Below are 19,329 nucleotides of genomic sequence, written 5' to 3' on the forward strand. Positions count from 1 at the left end.
TCTCTCCTCTTTAAAATGTGGATTAAAAAGTTAACTTACTATTGTAAAGGGTATATTTTCTTTAGATAATAAACACACATGGAGCATCTGACATGAGCCTGATATACAACACACAATTGAATAAGTACAAACATTTACAAACATCAACAAACCAATCCCTGCAATGTTTGCATTCTTTACTATCAAGTCTGGGAATATTTTTACTCTCTAAGCTGCTAAAAGTCTCTGTGTGTGTGTGTGTTTATTTAAGAATACAAATTATTAACAAATAAGGGGAATGAAAAATTATGGAGAATCAGAAATTCTATAAAATGTCTTATACGTCTTGAGATTCAAATAACACCTGCCAAAACACACTGAAAATCAAGAACAATAATGTAGGAAATTCAGATGATATGATATGCAATTTTAATATATATTAGATCTGGGGCATCTATAAATAATACTGTTTAGACATTTTCATCAAAATAACCAGATAAAGCTCATATCCCCATGTGTTCTATCTGAAAACTAATTAATATCCATAAATTTAAAGCCCTGTATATGTTAAAATTCTAAAAGATTGTATCATATCATAACCGATTTCCATATCTGTAGCTTCCATTGGTTTCCTGTTCCATTGGTTCTGTTCCTCTCTTCTTCATTCTCCCTTGGACTGGACTGGACTCTCTCCTCCCCTACAATACACCCCTGCTGTGTCCCCTCCCTGCCTCTGGCCCCACCTTCCCCATTAGCTTCCTACCTTGAAGGTGCAGTTTGCTCTCCGTGCTTTGCAGAAGGACGGAACTCACAGAGTCCAGATTGTCATAGCTGTTACAGCCCAGAGGCCCAGTGCGTGTCTCTGTGACCTAGAGTGGATGTCAAATAGACAAGTGTGAGACAGACGTCTTTCGCTAGGGCAGACCCAGAAGAGTCATTCCCCAGCGGAGCACAGCCTACAGATAGGTCTTGTGACCTCAGGTCACAGCTGTCTCCTCAACATCTCTCCTGTCAAAGAGCAGACAGGGTTGCAGGATGCTGAAGCACACAGCCTGGAGCCATAGGGCCTGGTTTCTATCCCTGGCCCTCACTCCCTAACTAAGGTCGCTGTGAGTATGCTGTAGTCTATCTAATAAGTTGAAGCATTATATATACATTACAGAATCACAGGCTTTGGAATCAGTAAAATCAGTGTTAAATCCCAGTTGGGTCATTTATTTGCTGTGTGACATAAGGAAGTCATTTAACTTCTCTAAGCTTCTGCAAACTCAAACTTAGCAAATGCTTTCTAGGGAAGCTGTAAGACAGACGTGATGAGTGGTAAGTGCCAGGAGTGTCAAATGCTCAAAATGAGCATTTAATTACAATATATCTCTATACGTTGTAAGGAATCTATAAAACATTATTACCAGGTAAGAACAATAAATTATCCATACTTTGCAAAACAAACTTGAGCAACGAACAATCAATGCCACTGCAAGAGAAAAGCATCCCGATCCTAAGGTTGTGCATCTCCAAGACACTGTCTTCAACGATGTGAGGTGATGGGCAACTGAAGAACAGTTATTCAAAAACTAACCTTAAAATAAGAACTGTTTAGTCTGAAAAGAGGCCTCTTCATCTCATTACTTTCCATTATATGTTTTGATGCACTCAACCATAAAGACAGCCTCCATTGTAGAGTGGCAACTTGGGGAACAGTCACAGGTACCTCCTTTGCCCTTTTCCAGTTGTGAAACATTGATCAGTAACTTTCCCCTTCTAAGCCTCATTCCCCTGCTATCAGATGTTACCCCTGCTTTTATCACCTAAACAGGTAATGAGATCATATTTTTGACATGTTTAGCATTTTAAGATGCAAAAAAATAAATGGAAGATAATCAGATTTTATTTTGTTTTACAAATGACTGATTCATTTTTGAACAGAATAATAACATGGTATTATCAAGTGATAGTTAAAACAACCAATTTTTTAATTAAAGATATCCATGGTGGGAAGGAAAAGAACTAGGCAAAACTCCCCTGACCTGGCTCAGGGGCTGGCCTTGAAGGAATCTGGTAATGAGACAATTCTAGTCCACTGGGTCTTAGGAGAGTAGCAAGAAATGGCTAGAAAAATCCAAGTCCAAATTGAGTGCGGAAGGCAGTGTTCGTGTCAGAATGGTTTCTTGAGAGAACTCTGTGCAATTTGTCTGAGAAATTCCTCCTAAGGAGGCAGACTGCACTTCCTGGATGCACAAAAGAGGATTATCTTCTGACAGAGCTTCAATATCTCAATTCCGCATCCCATCCAGGGGGCAGAGAACTATTTGGTGATAATGAAAACCAGGTCTTTGCAGCTCCCTGACTCTGATGGCTTCATAAAGATCCCTCTCTCAGTGCCGAGTTTCCTAACAACATAATCCCCCCAATATAAGTGATTCTCCTCAGATAAGCTAGCCCTTTGTTTGTGGATCTGATTTATTTCTCTCCTTACTACTTCCCTCCTCCATAACTCTCTCCCGCCCACATTTCCCTTCCTGTGGTCAAATTCTGACTCATCTGTCATTTCCCCTTGACCTTCCCTCTCCTCTGCACCTTTTGTCCCCAAGAGATATCTTGAGAAGTCTTAATATAAGGTTAGGACTGCATTTTATTCAGAAGTCAGAGTGAAGACAGAGAAGCAAAATGCAGGCATAATACAATTTAAGAAATTTTGAGATGGAAAAATCTGCATTGAAACCCCAGAACTAATTCTTTATATCACAAACGTCCTCCCACCTCTCTTTATAGAATAGTGTCTGAATGTATCTTATTTTAAATATTTTTTTTTAAAGTCCCCATGCTCTAAGGCACTGATTTGAAAGTTCAGGGCTATTCTATCCAGTATGCCTATATAACTTTGAATTAATAACAGTAAATAAACTTACAAATTTACTTCATCAGTAGCCACATGTCAAGAATTCAATAAACCTGTGTGACTAATGGTTACTATCTCAAGTCAATACAAATTTAGGCATGTCTATCATCTTAGAAGGTTCTATATTGAACAATGCCTTGTGTAAGAAGGTGGTCCCACAAACCACAGTGTGTCCTGTGCCTGCTTTTGTGAATAAAGTTTTATTGGAACACAGCTAAGCCCTTTTATGAACATACAGTCTACAGCTGCTTTTATGATATAACAGCAGAGTTGAGAAAGGGCAGCAGAGATCATGGGGCCCACAAAGCCTAAATATTAATCATCTGTCATTTTACAGAATATGTTTGCTGACCTCTGGTCTAGAGAGTTTTAATCACGTTAAGGTATTCTCTGTCTGTATAACCCTGATCAAAAGGCCTCAAACTATGGACCCCAGTTTTACCATCTGTAAAGGACACAAACGTTTTAAAAGATTGTTGATCTAGATATCACAAATCTGACTTTTACTATCTATGTGATCTTGAGAAAATCATTTACCCCATCATAGCTTAGTTTCTTCATCTAGAAATGGGATGTGGAGATCATCCAATTCTTTGAATCAGAGGACTATTGATGATGTCATGGCCATAGCCAGAGTGCTCCCCTACATCAGTGCACATGTTACCCTAACCACAGTGCCCATGAAGCTACAGAGCATGTGACCACCTCAATCAGAGAAGTTGGCATGGGTGCCATGGGTACATGGGCACCATGGGTACATGGGCATGAAGTCAGGAACTGGATCTGTCCAGCTGCTCTCAGAATGTCTTCCTCTAAGTGCTGCTGCCTTGAGGGCCTGCCACCCAAGTCCACTGTCCAGCCATACCTTGATTGCTCCAGTTGATATCTGGATCTCATGGAGCCTCCTCATGGTGCCATCACGGTCAACAAAGTAGGACGACGCCAGCTGGTGCAGAGCTTCGACGCTTTGAGTGGCATTCCCTGACTTCCTGTCGAGGCGACTTTTGTCCATGTACATGGTCAAAGCCTCCTCTCCTGCATGGGAAGGGAAACAAGACAAGGGAGCCAATGGAGACCCAGCGTGGGAGGAGAGGAAAGAGGACCTGGGTGCTGACAAGTGCTGGGCGTTTCTACCTCATTATGTCTTCTTTCTCTAAAAATCAGGGGAATGATGAAAAATCAGCAGTCCCAAGGTGACAGCATGCAGCAAGCTCCATCAGGACAAGGGTCACTGAAACACCCTCAGCCACTGAATCCAATCCCCACTGAATCCACTCTGTACTTCTCACCAGCCTCATCTCACAACATCACCACTCCCCCTCTTCCAAGAAAGCTCAGTTTCTTTTGTAAAATGGTGGATTTGGCATAGACATTCCTTTCCCTTTCCTCCCCGTCTTTGTTTCTTCACTGTCTTTCCGTTCCTCCTTTCCTCGTCTTCCCTCCTCCCTTCCTTCAACCCTTCCTCTCTCTCTCTCTCTCTTCTTAAATTCTCCTGCCCCATAGCATTCTAGATAAACAAGTGTATGGATGGAGAGATAGACACACATATAAGTAGATAAGACATAGAAATTCAGAGGTAGCTAGAGATAGACACAGAGCTAGAACTAGAAATAGGGTCAACTGTGTCCCCATAGAGAGAGGGAAAACTGAACTTCCAACTCTGTGAAGGTATCAGCAGTGGCTTTATCCTGACACACAGCACAGTGCTTTCCACATAGTAGTGGAAAGTAGACATCAATAGTTAGTTCATCTTTTTCTTTCATTCACTCAATATTTTAAGTACCTACCATATGCCAGGCACTGTACTTCTGAGAGTACAAAAGAGAAAAGGGTCACATTGGGGGTTGGGGTGAGGGATGATCAGAAAGTTTGATACAGAAAGGAAGGAAAAGAGATACTTAGATCTAAGAGAACGTGGATGGACAGATAGATATTTGAATGGACAGAAGAATGACTGGATGGAAGACAGATATAACATGAATACACAAATTTATAGATTTTTCTCCATAAAGTTTTCCTTGGAAATGCATGCATGCATTAGTAACACTGCTAAGCTATGGTGACTTTCCTTTTGGATAATGAGATCTCTTGGTAACACATTAGGAAGGAAGCTCTACAGATTTCCACCAAATGGACTTCTGCATACCACTACTTCCACTTTCTGATAACATTGCCAGCGTGGGCACATTTTTTCTCTTCTCTGTTTCTCAGTTTATTCACTAGCAATATTGGGTGAAAAGAGCACCCACTCCCACAGGATTACTAAAAAGAATAAATTAGTTAATAAGTGTTTAGAAAAACGTCCAATTCATTGTAGTATTTGAAAATCAATTGGTATGGGACTGGGAGTGTAGCTCAGTGGTAGAACATGGGATTAGCATGCACAAGGCCCTGGGTGCAATCTCCAGCACACAAAAAAAGGAAGGAAGAAAGTAAAGGTGTGAAGAAAAGAAAGGAGAGAAGAAAAAATGAAGGAAGGAAGGAAGGAAGGAAGGAAGGACAGATGGAAGGAAGGAGAGACAAAGAAAGAAAATTGATTATTAGTAGTATTTACAATCACAGAGCTAGTCATCCTTGACCTGAACTAGTTGAGCTAACATCTCTGCTTCCATTTCTTCATGTGTAAAGTTGTAATACTGACCATACTTACCTCATAGTGTTGACTCCAGGATTAGGTTAGTTAGTTAGGTAAAGTACTCTAACCCTTCCTGGCAAATAGTAAGCACTGTGGCAGTGTTAGCTACTGTGATTTGATAACCGCAAGCTGACAGTTGTATGATATTTATACATACATGTAATTCATTCATAAAAATAAAATATTTAGAGAACAAAACCTGTCAGTACTTTGTCAGAAACAAAACCTGGTGTCTATGACAACTGCAGTGTCTGTAGAATGCTGATTACTTTTCAAGCTGAAGAGAAAAAAAAGCCATCAGCTTGCAGAGGGAATTCTATCCTGTCTGACTTCTGAAATCGTATCCCGATTTCTGGCCCATTCCACTGTCACTTGCTCTTGCTCACCCCTCCTTCCCTGGCACGTTCATTTCCACTCCTCTCTACCTGTTCAAAGAGGACTAGCATCCCCAGCCACACCCTGAATCCAGAGGGAAGGAGTCACCTTCTTTTCGTCATTGTTCAGCATGGCCTTTGGTTAGGCTTCGTGTGCCTGCACTGAGCATTTTGGCAGGCCTTGGGGTGACAAATGAATAAGACACTGGCATGTGCTGCGAGTGTAACTGCAAACCAACATTGAGTACGAAAAAAAGTAAAATCTTCCCTTAGCAATTTGTTCTCGCGATTGCACGTTGAAATGGTAATATTTTGGATATGTTATGTTAAATATATTATTAAATTGATTTCTTCTTTTTTTCCTTTTTCTTTCTAAAAATGCAAAAAAAAAAAATTACAGTGGCATATGCAGCTCTCACTTGAGGACTGCATTCTGCTGCTATTGGCCGGTGGTGGAGGAAGGAGACAGAGGCAGAAGGCGATCATTTCAATACAGCAGGTGAAGAGCCAGGGAAGGGGGAGGCAGATAGTAGAATGAAGACCAGAGAAGGGTGGCCCACATCTCTGTAAATCACGTGGGTCACCAGGCTCTGATGAGCTGGTCTCTCTAGCTGTATCCTCACTGCTTTCTGGGTATGCTCTCTCCCGTACAAATGTGCCCCATTTTCTGTCATTGTTGGGACTCTGCCTTTCTGTTCTTCTCCTGGCTAATTTCTACACATCCCTATGTTACCTAACACAGCACTACTTCTGGGGATCCCTCTAACTATCTTCTACTCTTTTCTTGAACTGAGTAACTCTTATAAGGCATGTCCTCATGATTCCCTGTATTTCTCCAATATGTTACCTATCATACCTCCTGGAGATTTCTGGTCTCCCCTACTAAAGCAGAAACACTTTGAGGTCAGGGAGCAGGCTAGAGTCTTTTCCCATCCCCGTGGCATTACCTAGCACAATATGGGCATGCATTATGTGCTTAAGAAATGATTGGAAGCCAACAGATGAATAAATGGACACAGAAGTGGACCTACTTGTACCATGTTAATTGACTAACAAATCTGCCTCAACAACTAGACTGACACCTCCCAACAGGAAGACCCATGATCATCCAAGTTCATCTCTAGGCTCCACATGCCTAGACTTGACTTGAATTCAAAGGAAGACACTCCAGTTCACGTGGACTTCTGTTATACATGAGGGCATAATGTTCTGTTCTTTGAACACCAAAGGAGCCTAATAGATTTGACTTAAAAAATGACTTTACATCCAATTATACTTTGAGTTCCAGGAATGATGGGTGGTGAAGTGGGGTAACGTGTAGTATCCATTTCATCTTTTTAATGTTTCTCAATCTTCTCCTAGGTTCTGATAAAAAGCAGATATTCAATTATCATTTGATGGATAAACTGATGGATGGATGGATGGACAGATGGATGGATAGATGATTGAATAGATACATGCATAGATAGATGCCTGGAGAAGTAAATGGTTAAGTAATATGTTGGGAATCAGAGTCACAAGGCAGAGGAAATAAATATTCCAATTGCCAGTTCAGGCTCTCTTAGGGCCCCACAAAGCAGAAGGTGAAACAAGCCCAGTTCCCTCTGGACTGAGAACTGGCAGAAGCAATCCTTAGATCAAGAGGGGTTAATGGACTTCTTGCTGCATTATTAAGACTTAATTTCTTGTTTATTAAGAGAATGTTCTGTTTGGAGTTACTCTGCCACTTGGGCATTCCTGTAAATTGCCTCTTCACCCCACAAAGTCCTTTGCTCAGCCTTCCTGTCCTCCAGGGAGCTTTGCCTCACTCTGTAGCACCTTCTTACAGAAGAGAGCAAAGTAGGATCAGATACACAAGATGGGAGAAGAAGTGGGATTTGATCCGTTTACCTCTGTGTCAATAGAAGGTGTTGTTCTCAGATGGGGAACAAGGCTGTCTGGATTTCAGTCTTCTAGGATATCCCTCTTCCGTTCCTTCTTTAGCCCCTGTGATTTTATTCTCAGCCTTCTGATTAGCCAAGGGAAGATGTCCCAAAACACAGTGTGGGAAATAATGAACGCACACACACTAACATTCGCAAATGGATAAGAATCATGAGGCTTCCTATAAAAAATGACATTCATGCAATACACACGATTCATGTACACGTAAAAACACACACACATTTCATCCCCATGTATATGTGTGCAATGTGTGCATGCACATATAAATGAGCTTACACCCAAGCATAGACAGGCATTTCAGAATATCTTTCTAGGCACATAGGTGTGTACTTCCATGCATGCTGGTAAGCTTAGTCACATATGTCACACACACACACACACACACACACACACAAACATCTTCAATATGTTTCCTTTGACCCCAAGTTCCATATTCAGAGGAACAAAGGAAAATTACTATCCCTGTTTGTTGTTCCAGGTGTGGAATTTGTCTCTTTACCACCTTCCACCAAGTCATTCGTACCCAGTATTTTTATGAATTTAACAGTGGGCACCAAAAATTTGGAGATCTCAAGAAAATGTCCAAGCTGTTGGACCCCACCACCAGCTCCGCTTCCTGATTCCCACCCCATTTCCTCTTTCCTTCATTTCTCTAAAAAGCCAAACACACACATTGACTTGTCATGTATGTGACAGTCTAAGAGTCATCTTCCGTTGTTTGATGATGCCCTTAGGAACTGACTTGACACCTCAAAGAGTTCATCACGGCATTTATGCTAAATGATTATGGTGTTCTTGGGGAAAAAAAAAAACTATAATTAAATAACATTTCTGCACTTCTTCCTATGTAGATGGGGAAACTGATATTCAGACAAGAAAATGAATTTCTGAATGCTTCCCACTCACTTAGTGAGTGCCAAGACTGGGCTTTAATCCTGGATCTGCAAGTTCCTAAGTCCAGATAAGACAATCATAGTAAGAATGCTAACCACATTTAATGCATCATTATATTTAATCCTTGAAATTTACATCAAGTAATATTTTTATGACAACTTATAAAAAAGGAGCCTCAGAGAACTGAGTTATTGGTAGAGGCAACACCAAGCTGGTGAAAGCAAGAGCCAGAACTGGAACCCAGGAGATTAAAATCCTGGCCCCTTCACTCACTACAACTTCCCACACCCCTTCTGTCCCTTTGCATAAGGAGGTCCTTAAGAAGTAATTTTCCATGCATAAATGAATTAAATGATGATATGAGAAGGACCTCACAGGATTTTTGGCACACAGTATTCATTCAACAGTAAACCCTTTTCCTTCCCTCCACTCTTCCATGGCAAGGGCCGAGGGAACGTTTAGGGCCTGCTGTCCGACACCAGATTTCAATCCGAAGCTTTGCATATTTTAAAATGTTGTGTTGTAAAAACAGTAGCGGAACAAGGCTCTGTGAATAATTTACCACCTCGCCTTGGAGAAATTAAAAATATATTTCACTGAGAAAGAAAAGTCTTTGCTACATGGGATTTCCAGGCACTAGGACCAGAGCACAGCTTTTAATGGAAGAACTGAATTAGTTGCAATGATGATTTTTTTTTCCAAGTGAAAGGGGAGGTGGAAGATATTCAAAGGAAAGGGTACAGACTGATGTCACACTCAGCATAGAAATTAACTCATTGTCACTTTATGTTAAAGTAGAATATTTATGAATTATTTTACAAAGTCCTACTTAATTTAATGTCTGAAAACAGAAAACAAATATCTGCTGATTGGGTCATTGTTGAAGTGGGTGGGTAGGTTGGAGGGTAAGCGAATTAGTAAAAGAGATAAATGGTATTAGGTGGATAAAAATACTGTAAGCTTAGAGACTGGAAAACCCTAAGTTAAAAACTTAGCTTTTCCCACTTTTTTTGCTACACCTCTTTCTGGGTTTCCTTACTTATAAAATGAAAATGTTATGACTAAATTGAAGTTTAGAGAAACACAGACGGTATACAGCGTCTATTGTGCAGCAAGAATGAATGAATTTGCCCAATCAACATTTTTACCCACATTATCAAATGACTGATCTTGCCTTCCTCAAAACGGGTGCTGTATGCTCAGCCTAGAAAGTGCGTCCACCTGCCTTTACCTAACAAGCTCCTGTTCAACTAAACCACCACTTTCCGCCATGAAGTTTGGACTGATGGCTCGAGTTCATAGTGCTCCACTCACCTTTAAAGAGAAGATCCACGTTACAACCGTGTCCACCCCTCCTCTGTTAATACAACCATCTCTTTACCTGGCGAGGGCTATGACTAAATGTATCATATCATCTCTGTGAGCAGGTAGCACAGAGTTGTACCATCAAGGTGGTTTTTGTGAAAGTTCAGTGGACCCATTCACCATGGATAGAAACAGATGCCTGAGGGATTGTAACTCATAATATCAACTGATGTGTGCAGGCGAGGCCAGTCAGTATCTAAATGGTCTCGTCTGTACCATTTCCCATGTTTTTTGCATCAATTTCCTTCCTTTTATACAGCTCTGTTTCCTCATTCCCTCAAAGATGGATTGGACCTGATGGGCAGGGATGGGGAAGACTGAACTGGGTAAAGCAATTAGCCTACTTTCCTATTAACCCATTCCAAGCCCATACGAGACACAAATGATAGCCCATTTTTAAAATGATAACTTCCAGTTATGAGTCCCTAAAGTGGACTTACATAAACAAAAGCAATTCCCTAAACAACATCTGAAATTTAATTTCTTCCCCGGATCAGACCCCATTTCAGAGGACTGAAGATAATTATCAGTAAAAAAAGCATTCCTGACAAACTGAGACAATTCCAAGGTTAAACAATATTTTTACAAAAGTTAGTAAACCCAGACTAGACTCCCATAGAAGGGAATTATCTGCTGATGTATAACCACAACAAACAAGACAGTTTGGTGTTTCTGCCATACATGCCTTTCAGGGATGCACAGCAGCACAGAGCTAAGAAGGCTTTCCCCCCAGGGCACTCCACTCTCACGTCCAACCCAAACCCAAAGTCATGACAGGATCAAGGCCCAATGCTGACCTACCTCCCAACGTGGCAGAGATGAGGAGGTGAGTGCCGTACTTTTTGATGATGGTGTCGATGAACTGCTGAGTGGTGGGTCTCCTGCCAAGCAGACGGATGCTCCTTTGAAACTCTGGCATGAGGGGTACTGGATGACGAACCAGATCTCTCCTCTCAATGGCTGTGTTCCTCACCTTCCAACGGGCAAACTCCCTGCGCAGGAGAGAGGAGCAACACTCAATTTACCATTTCTACCCTCGAGCCAAAGCCCACCCAACCAACCCTTCCAGGCCTCTCTTTAGGTGAGACTGTCTATAATTTTAACATTTCTCAAATGACTCTTTGATCTAGAATTTTGAGTCCTATTTAGTCAGCAAATATTTAACAAGTACTACTCTCAGCATCGGGATACTGAACCAGATAGACAGTCACGCCTTCAAGTTGCTCACAGAGCATCAAGGAAACAAAGTCAGGAGTCACTTTTACTACCTTATGGGTGGAAAACTGAAGGGGGGAAAAAAGAGAAACCAACATTAATCATTATCATCAGCATTTTTTTTTTTTGGTACTGTGGATTGAAGTCAGGGGCACTTGATCACTGAGCCATATCCCCAGCCCTATTTTATATCTTACTTAGAGACAGGGTCTCACTAAATTGCTTAAACCCTCACCATTGCTGAGGCTGGCATTGAACTCATGATCCTCCTGCCTCAGCTTCCTGAACCGCTGGGATTACAGGCTTGTGCCACTGCGCCTGGCTCATCAGCATCATCTGATAATAATGATTGTGATAATGATTTTCATGGTACTTTACAGTTCACCAGGATGGCAGGTCTCATTTCATATCTAATTATCACAGTAGCCCCGTGAAAGGGGACTATTATCCATTTCTAGTTCATCTCACAAGAACTACTTTCCCACTGCTGTCTAGTTGCTTGTCTGTCTCTCTCACTAGACTGTGAATGACATTACAGAGATGGAATCTTCTAGGATTCCATCTAGATGGATTTCTGCCTGTGTCATGGCAGAATTCATAGTGGATGAATAAATTAGTAAACGGAGGGACGAAAAGATGGGAAGGAGATAGGGGGACAGGTGGATCATATAGGGATGGGCAGAATCTAAGACACAAAGCAGCCTGAGATCTTTTGTGAGATAGTTCCAAAATCAAACATTGAGCCCAGAGCTCACTTGAATACTAAATTGTAACATGAATTCCCTGAACACCTACTTCTTGGAGGAAATGAAGCTGTGTTCTTGTGGAGAAATTTTGGTTTATCCTTCACTAATTATAGAGATCAAGATGGAGAAGCACCGAACTTGGGAATCCAAGTCTTCTTCTGCTCCTTGCAAATTATGTCTCGCAATATTGTGCAAATCATGCCCCTTCTCCATCCCTACGTTTCTTCTTCTATAAATATGAATTAGTAGTATCTATTTTCTCCCACTGGAGCAGAATTGCATGAAAGATAGGGTATGAAAATACCTTTGGAAACTACAAGGCGCTAATCCAATGTAAACTATTGTTTTATAACTTTATTTCCTCACAAATTCCCAGGTAGGTACATGTAAATCATTAAATGTGCACAGACGGTGAACATAGATCCCACAAACTGAAGACAAGCACAAATTTAATGGGACTCGGTTCAGGTTGCTTCTGCTTAAATAACAGTTGGCTGTTCTAGCAAAGACAAAGACGCAGCTCTCCCAGAGCAACTGGCTTCACAGGGCTGCCTGAGTTACAGACTCTCTGTCCCTTGAGAAATGCAGACTAGTCAAAAGGGCCGTAAGGTCAGCCTAGATAAATGACAGAACCAGAGTTTAATGAAAAGGTCTCTCTTCTCTGCCACAGCATGGGAGAGACAGATGAAGAAAGGGCCACGGGGCAAGAAAAAGTAGAACAGGGTGGGAATCGGGCCGGAATATGCCCTGGTAATTCAGTGGTAGAGTCTGACCCCTGACTCACAGGAGATGAGTCTGAAAGAAGCTTTAATGTTAGAATACATTTCCAAACCACAGAGCTCATGGGCTGTCTGCATAAGAAATCTTTGTCCATAATTCTTAATGTAGTTCAAATGATAAGGCGACGCAGTGCCTGCATATCTTAGGTACTTAGTCTACTGCACTTAGAGAAACCCTGAGGGGCACCTATGGGGTGGAGATGGCCCTCAGCTCACAGTCTGTCAGGGAAGACAAAACATTTCTATTTTATTGTAAATCAAGGACTACAGGATGAGGTAGAGCATGGACCACTCTGGCCTCTAGGGAAAACTTCAGAGAGAAGGTCCTGTGTAAACTCCAAGTTCAAAGTCTGCAGAGCATTTATACAAATCCTAAACACCTGAAAGAAAGAGTAGGAGCCCAATGAGAGGAGGGAACACGGAATGTGTCATGGGAAGAGCACAGAAGAAGAGGAGGAATATGGAGAAGGGGGTCCAAAAGGGACAGGATCTAACAAGTGGGCTGACCAACTGCCGGGAGAGCCTTTGACAGCCAGTTGAGAATTTTATAGGTGGGGCAGGTGGCTGGTGACATAAGACCCAATGATCCTAGGACCCAGAAACTGGCTTCCTATAAACAGAAGATGAAAAGGATGAAATGTAGCTTTCATGATTAGGTTACAAAACACTACCACTTCAACATGGCTCTCTCTCCCTCGTTCATGGCATGTTCTAAGATACTCTGGAGAGATCTGCAGAGCGGGTCTCCCAGGGAAGCTTCCAATCAGCTTCTTCTGAGGACCTGGGACCTCATGTGGAGCTGAGTCTTCATGACAGCTATGCTTGAACAGAAAGCAGCCAGCCATGGTGACTGCAGCATAGCAAGAGATCCAGGGACAAGGCACCCGGGTTCCCGGTCCTCAGAAACTGTAAGATAATGTTGTTTTAAGACACCAAGTAATGGAGTAAATTGTTAGTCAGCCATTGAGGGCCAATGGGAGGCAGTGAGAATCACCAAATAAATCTGAGAAAAAGAATCTTTCCTTAACAGCTTATTCCTGAAATTTATAAAATTATATACCATAAAATGAAAAGTTTTATGTGTGTGTACACATATATATACACACATATATCAGCATACATAAAAATATCTACATTTATATAGTTATGTATATTATAAGTATTGTATAAACTGAACTTTTGGTTTGTCCTTTTTCATATGAATATGACTATGTTCCTCAGAATTAATATTTATTTAGTATTAATACACAGAGAATTTAAGTAACTTGCTAAAGGTCACCCAGCTAGTTAATGATAGAGCTAGGAATTGAATGGTATCATAAATATCCTGTCCCTTAAATCACATTTAAGGTAAATATGTAGAGAGAAGGTATAAAAAATAGTAAAACCAATTTGGACACACAGGGATAATGCCATCCCCACTAAATTACAAGGCCATGACTCAATTCCTTTTTTTTCTCTCTTCTTTTTTTCTTTTCTTTTTCTTTTTCTTTTTTTTTTTTTTAACAGCCTTCACAGTCTTTGTGAAGCTCAACGGCTACAGGCCCAGGGCTTGCCATCTGTGTAGTTTCTGGAAAAAAACAGGAAAGAAGCCAGTGCTGGGTACCCAGCACCTACCTCCTGGGGGGATGGGAAGCCAGAGTGAGAGAAGCGGGTGACCCGCTGAGCATGGAGCCAGGCCCTGGGAGAGCCCAGGAACAGGGACTGCAATTGTAAAGCTTCAGCTCCAAGCCAGGCACTGCCAGCTCAGCACCTTGGACAGAGTTCCCGACGCCAAAGGAAGCAAATGGCTGTTCCCCTGGGTTTCCATACTATACTCTGCAGTTGCAATGGTAATTCTAATCATGGAGGGATCAAGGAGGAATATTCTTGACTAGGTCTGGAAAAAAGGTGTGGGTGGGAAGCATGCTGTCTTAGAATTCTCCTGTATAAATTGAATTTTGAAGGAAACATAGGATTTGACAAGACAAAGCTAGGGGCAGTTTGTGCGGGTTGGGCATCCGAGTGCCTTGTCCCTGGGGTCTCTGGCCAGGTTGCAGTCACCCACGGCTGTGTTGGGAAGGGTCCACTTTCAGGTGATACATAAGGGTATTGTTAATACCCAGCACGTGTGTCATAAAAATGCTAACAAGAACAACAAATTTTCAGGGATTACAGGCTAAAGGACTATGGGTCAGACACTGTTATTAAATCTCAGTGTGTAGACCCTGTTCTTATTGGCCAACAATCCAGACCAAAACATTCTGAGGAATGTTTCTGTAACCAGTATAGGGATGTTGGAGCAAAGACTGAAATAATGACAGCTTTCGACTCCACCAAAATACACTTTAGCAAAAGACCTCCAAAGCACCTAGATCTATCCTGAGGAAGATTTAACTATGTGGGCTGAAAAGGCTGACTTATCTATTCATAATTTTAGCACCTAATATTTTTCTGACCCTGAGGATACAAACAAAAGTGATGAAAGTCTTGCTCTGAAGGAGCTTATATTCTGGCAAGAGTGGACAGATGAAACCAATGCGTAGTATGTAAGAGGGAGATAAATGTTATTCACACAAATAAAGAAGGAGAGAAAACAGTATGCCCAGGGGTAATTTAAGGTCTAGTTTTATATGTGGTCAGGAAAAAAAATACTTTCTGATTTGGTGAAATTTGAGGAGGTACTTAAAGGCAAAAAGGGAGGAACCATGGGGCCATCTTGTGGAGGAAGAATGTTCTAGAAGGAAAGAACAGTAATTGCAAATGTCCTCAGGTAGGGATGTGGTTGGTGTGAGGAACCATGAGAAGGCAGGTTCAGATAAGTAGAATGGGTGAACTGAATGAAAAAGAAGATGAGAGGAAAAAAACTAAGATTGAAATATGGAGTGGGACAGGCAGAGATCTTTTGAGGAATTTTAAATTTTAAGTAACATTAAAAGTCAAAAGAAGATTATGAGCTAACATAAACTGATTTTTGGAATAAAAAAAAAAGGATAGGCAAATTCATTCTGTAAATGTAATTTCCAGAGAGTAAGAGTAAATATTTCATGCTTTTCAGCCACACACTCCATTCTGTCCTTATGATATGAAGCAAGCAGCCATTCTCATTATATAAACCTGTAAGTTTAAGTAAACTTATTTGTTCTAATAAGACTTTACTTACAAAAGCAACTGGAAGGCCAGATTTGGTTCAACAGTCGTATAACCTCTATTCTAAAAGTTTTACTGATACTTTCTTCATAAAAGTCATCAAATCTAACTCACCTAGTTCACAGATGGGAAAAATAAATGTCAAAGACATTAAGTTATTTGCATAAGACTAGACATCAAAAGACTAGCAGGGCTGGAGCTCATGACTCCAATCACAGAACCCTTTCCATGGAACATACGACCTTAAAAAAAAAAGTATGAAAAGAAAAGAAAGCACACTTTGCTTGCCATATTGTCTAACTGCTCTGCTGGCCCAGGAACAATTTCATGTAAGTTCTCAGTGAATTGAGCACAACATAAAATATATGTTTCCTTCTGAGCTCACAGAGCAGGCAAATTCCCCTTGGAGGAGAAGGCAGAACTCATGATGGCAGAAGATGTGCAGAATATGCTTATGCCCAATTAAGCATCCCAGCAGGGTGGGTGAACCAATTAGACTGAGATTAAAAAAAGGATCCTGGATGGAAGGCATGGGGAGTCTGCAGCAAGGCCCACTCCACTTGGGGAGCTGAAGCTGGAGAGTGGGTGATGACAGGGCCAGCAGAAGCAAGATGACTAGAGCTAGGGTTGCAGGGTTTGAGATGAGGCTGGAGAGAAAATTGCAAGGCCAACGTGTTCCTTTTAGAACTAAGCATTCATTACCTTTCAAGAATCCTCCTTCCCCCTCTTTATCAGCCCTCTGCGATTCTGTACACACACATGCACACGCATGCACACTCATGCACGCTCCCCTCCAAACACACACACTCACTCAAAGACACATTGAGTACAAGTTGCACTGAAGAGAGAGAAAAGACAATGAGACAGAAAGGAGAACTGTCTCTGTACCCTTAGGAAGGTGCTGCCTCTCCAGGACATCAGTGCCTCCACCTGTGAAATACGCTGATTGAATTAGTTCACCTTCAGCCCTGTCTCCGCCAGCCTAGGTCTGGAGGTGGAAAGCCTGGGTTACAACCAGACTCTGCCACCCATTGCTTACACTCCATAAAATGTAAATGGCATCTGCCTTAGAGGGATGGGTTTTGGATTATATTAAATCAGGAAGCATAGTGCCTAGAACATTACCAGCCTTCAATAAAATATTAGTGCAAAGCTATTTTCAATATTATTACTGCTGTTATGATTACATGAGCAGCTCCAGTGGGAAGTTGGGTGACAGGGGGTGGATGGTGGGGAGGGAAGGGAGAGGAAGCCGCTGTGCTCTTCTTAAAGGTACCAATAGATAGACCTTTGGGGAAAGGAGGGATTTGATTCTTGTGAAACATCGTAAAAGCAGTGAGACTGGATTTAAGATACAGACTCAGTTTAGAAATTCTCTCCTGGTCTATTTCACCCTATATCCTACAAATTGTCCTGTTCTAAGAGTTTAATGAAATAATGGTTGGAAGACTTCTTTGAAAGTTGCACCAGGGTGTGAAAAGCAGTGAGGTGCTCTTGGTATGACATTATTTTATTATTTGCATAGGAAAGACATAAGTATGATGTTTCTATTGCTTGAAATATTGTATAGAGTCCTCCTCAGCACTCCTGGGTCCCCAGGAAGCACTGGATGACCTTGAGTTTCTTCCTTTGCTTCCTAGGTAATTGAGGCTTTAAAATATAGGAAAAACAGAAAAAAAAAATAAAGGGATTAATACAAAAAAAAGGAAGCTTGGGGCTAAAATCACATGAAAAATGAATTCTGAAAACTCAATGGACATGAACTGCAAATGTCTCCAGGCTTCCCTGCATTCAGAGGACAAAGAAAAATCAGAGCCCAAAGTACTATGCAGTCCAGAAGGTAGCAGAGTAGCTGACATACAACACGGTTGCAGAAATACAGATTTCCAGGCTACCCTAATAAGACAGAAACCTCCCCAGTGCTTTCTCACGGACAAGGAAGGAGTCGGTGTCGGTGAGCGATGGCCTCAACAATGTATCCACCCAGTTTGACTGGTTCAAGTTAGCCAAATGCAAATTCGAACGCGCCCATCAGCGAAGCAATTCCGCAAGGGTCAAAAGTGTTCTAAGCTAGATCATACTTGTCTGGTAGACTGACTTTATCCAAGCGTACGTTTTAGAACATTTTATGGACACTATAGTCCTAATAAATGTTTGTTGAGAGCATGATTGATTGCAGTTCTGGGATGTTTGCATTTGTTTATTCCTGGGTGGCTTTATCCCTTTGGTTGCATTAAGCAATCATTTGGAAATGGAATAAGAAGAAGCCTCTGAGTATGAGGGTGATGGAGAAGCATTCTGGGGCTGCTTCCATTATTGTTAGCAGCAAATTATTCCCAGAGAGGAACAAGGGGAATCACAGAGGAGAGTAAGGAGATGAAATCATTGAGCTGAGAGAAGGAGCCTGGGCATATCTCTTGCCTTCTGTTCCTGGTCTCCCTGCAGGATCTCCAGTCAGATCAGGGAAAGGTGAACCCAAGGGCACACGTGAAGTAGAAATGATGCGTTTTAACGAGAGAGGGTGCCGGTGCCAAATCCCCTGCCCGCCTCCCAGCCCCGGAACATCAGTGAGAGGGCAGGTGGGAGCGGCCGCATCCAAGTGGATCTATCGAATCATTTCAGCCCAGGAGGGTAAATGCAGCAAAAGAAGAAAATGTTTAAAACAAAAAAAAAGAACTATTTCTGAAAACATGATTATGAATGTTATTATTTTTAATTATAATCAAAGATATTGACTTTAGAGAATAAAATAATCCTTGCTTAGAATTTGCACATAAATCTATTTTTCTAAGTTTGTTCATTTAAGTAATGATATTTTTTTTTATTTTTAAGAACAACCCCATTAAAGTTCTGAAGGTTCATAGTAAAGGAATGAAGTTCAGAGAAATGGCAGCACCTACTCTAGGGTAAAAAGTGTTGGAATGGAACTTTGTGCTTCCCACAGAGTAGAAACTTGGGAAGAAAACAGAAACACACACAGGATGGTACAACATTCCTATAAACGGACCGTTTCCAAAAAGCAAGTGGGATTCTTCCTGGGGCACTGTTACCGAGGGAGGTTATGGGACTTACCTATGGAAGGCAGGTTGGAATGTACCTGTTTTATTTCACTCTGAGCATGCTGCTTGCTTCCTGCTTTGCCATATAGAATCTCAACTGGCCTCAGAAGAGATCACCTAAGGCTGTCACTGTCATTTCACAAATGAGGAAACTGAGACCTGGAGAGGGAGGTGGTCTTTCTCAAGGTCACAATATCATTGGTGGCTAGAGGGGACAGAACCTGGATTTCTGACCTCAGTTTTATTGTTTTCCACTCTTATCCACTGTTCCATTCCATTATTACAATTTTTTTTTTGGAGGGGGGTTATAG

The 19,329-nt window shown here is 41.5% G+C and overlaps 1 protein-coding gene across 1 annotated transcript in view; it reads right to left on the reverse strand.

Moving 5' to 3' along the window:
* Brinp1 (BMP/retinoic acid inducible neural specific 1) overlaps positions 1–19,329 on the reverse strand; it is a 118,849-nt gene that overhangs the window by 51,645 nt on the left and 47,875 nt on the right. The window contains exons 2-4 of the mRNA XM_027939392.2: positions 10,892–11,082; positions 3,744–3,913; positions 743–848 (exon numbers count right to left, since the gene is read on the reverse strand). Coding sequence (XP_027795193.1) covers positions 743–848; positions 3,744–3,913; positions 10,892–11,082 — 467 coding nt within the window. The remainder of the gene's footprint in view (positions 1–742; positions 849–3,743; positions 3,914–10,891; positions 11,083–19,329) is intronic.

The sequence above is a fragment of the Marmota flaviventris genome, chromosome 13 (assembly GCF_047511675.1).
Source record: "Marmota flaviventris isolate mMarFla1 chromosome 13, mMarFla1.hap1, whole genome shotgun sequence".
In the NCBI taxonomy this organism is placed as follows: Eukaryota; Metazoa; Chordata; class Mammalia; order Rodentia; family Sciuridae; genus Marmota; species Marmota flaviventris.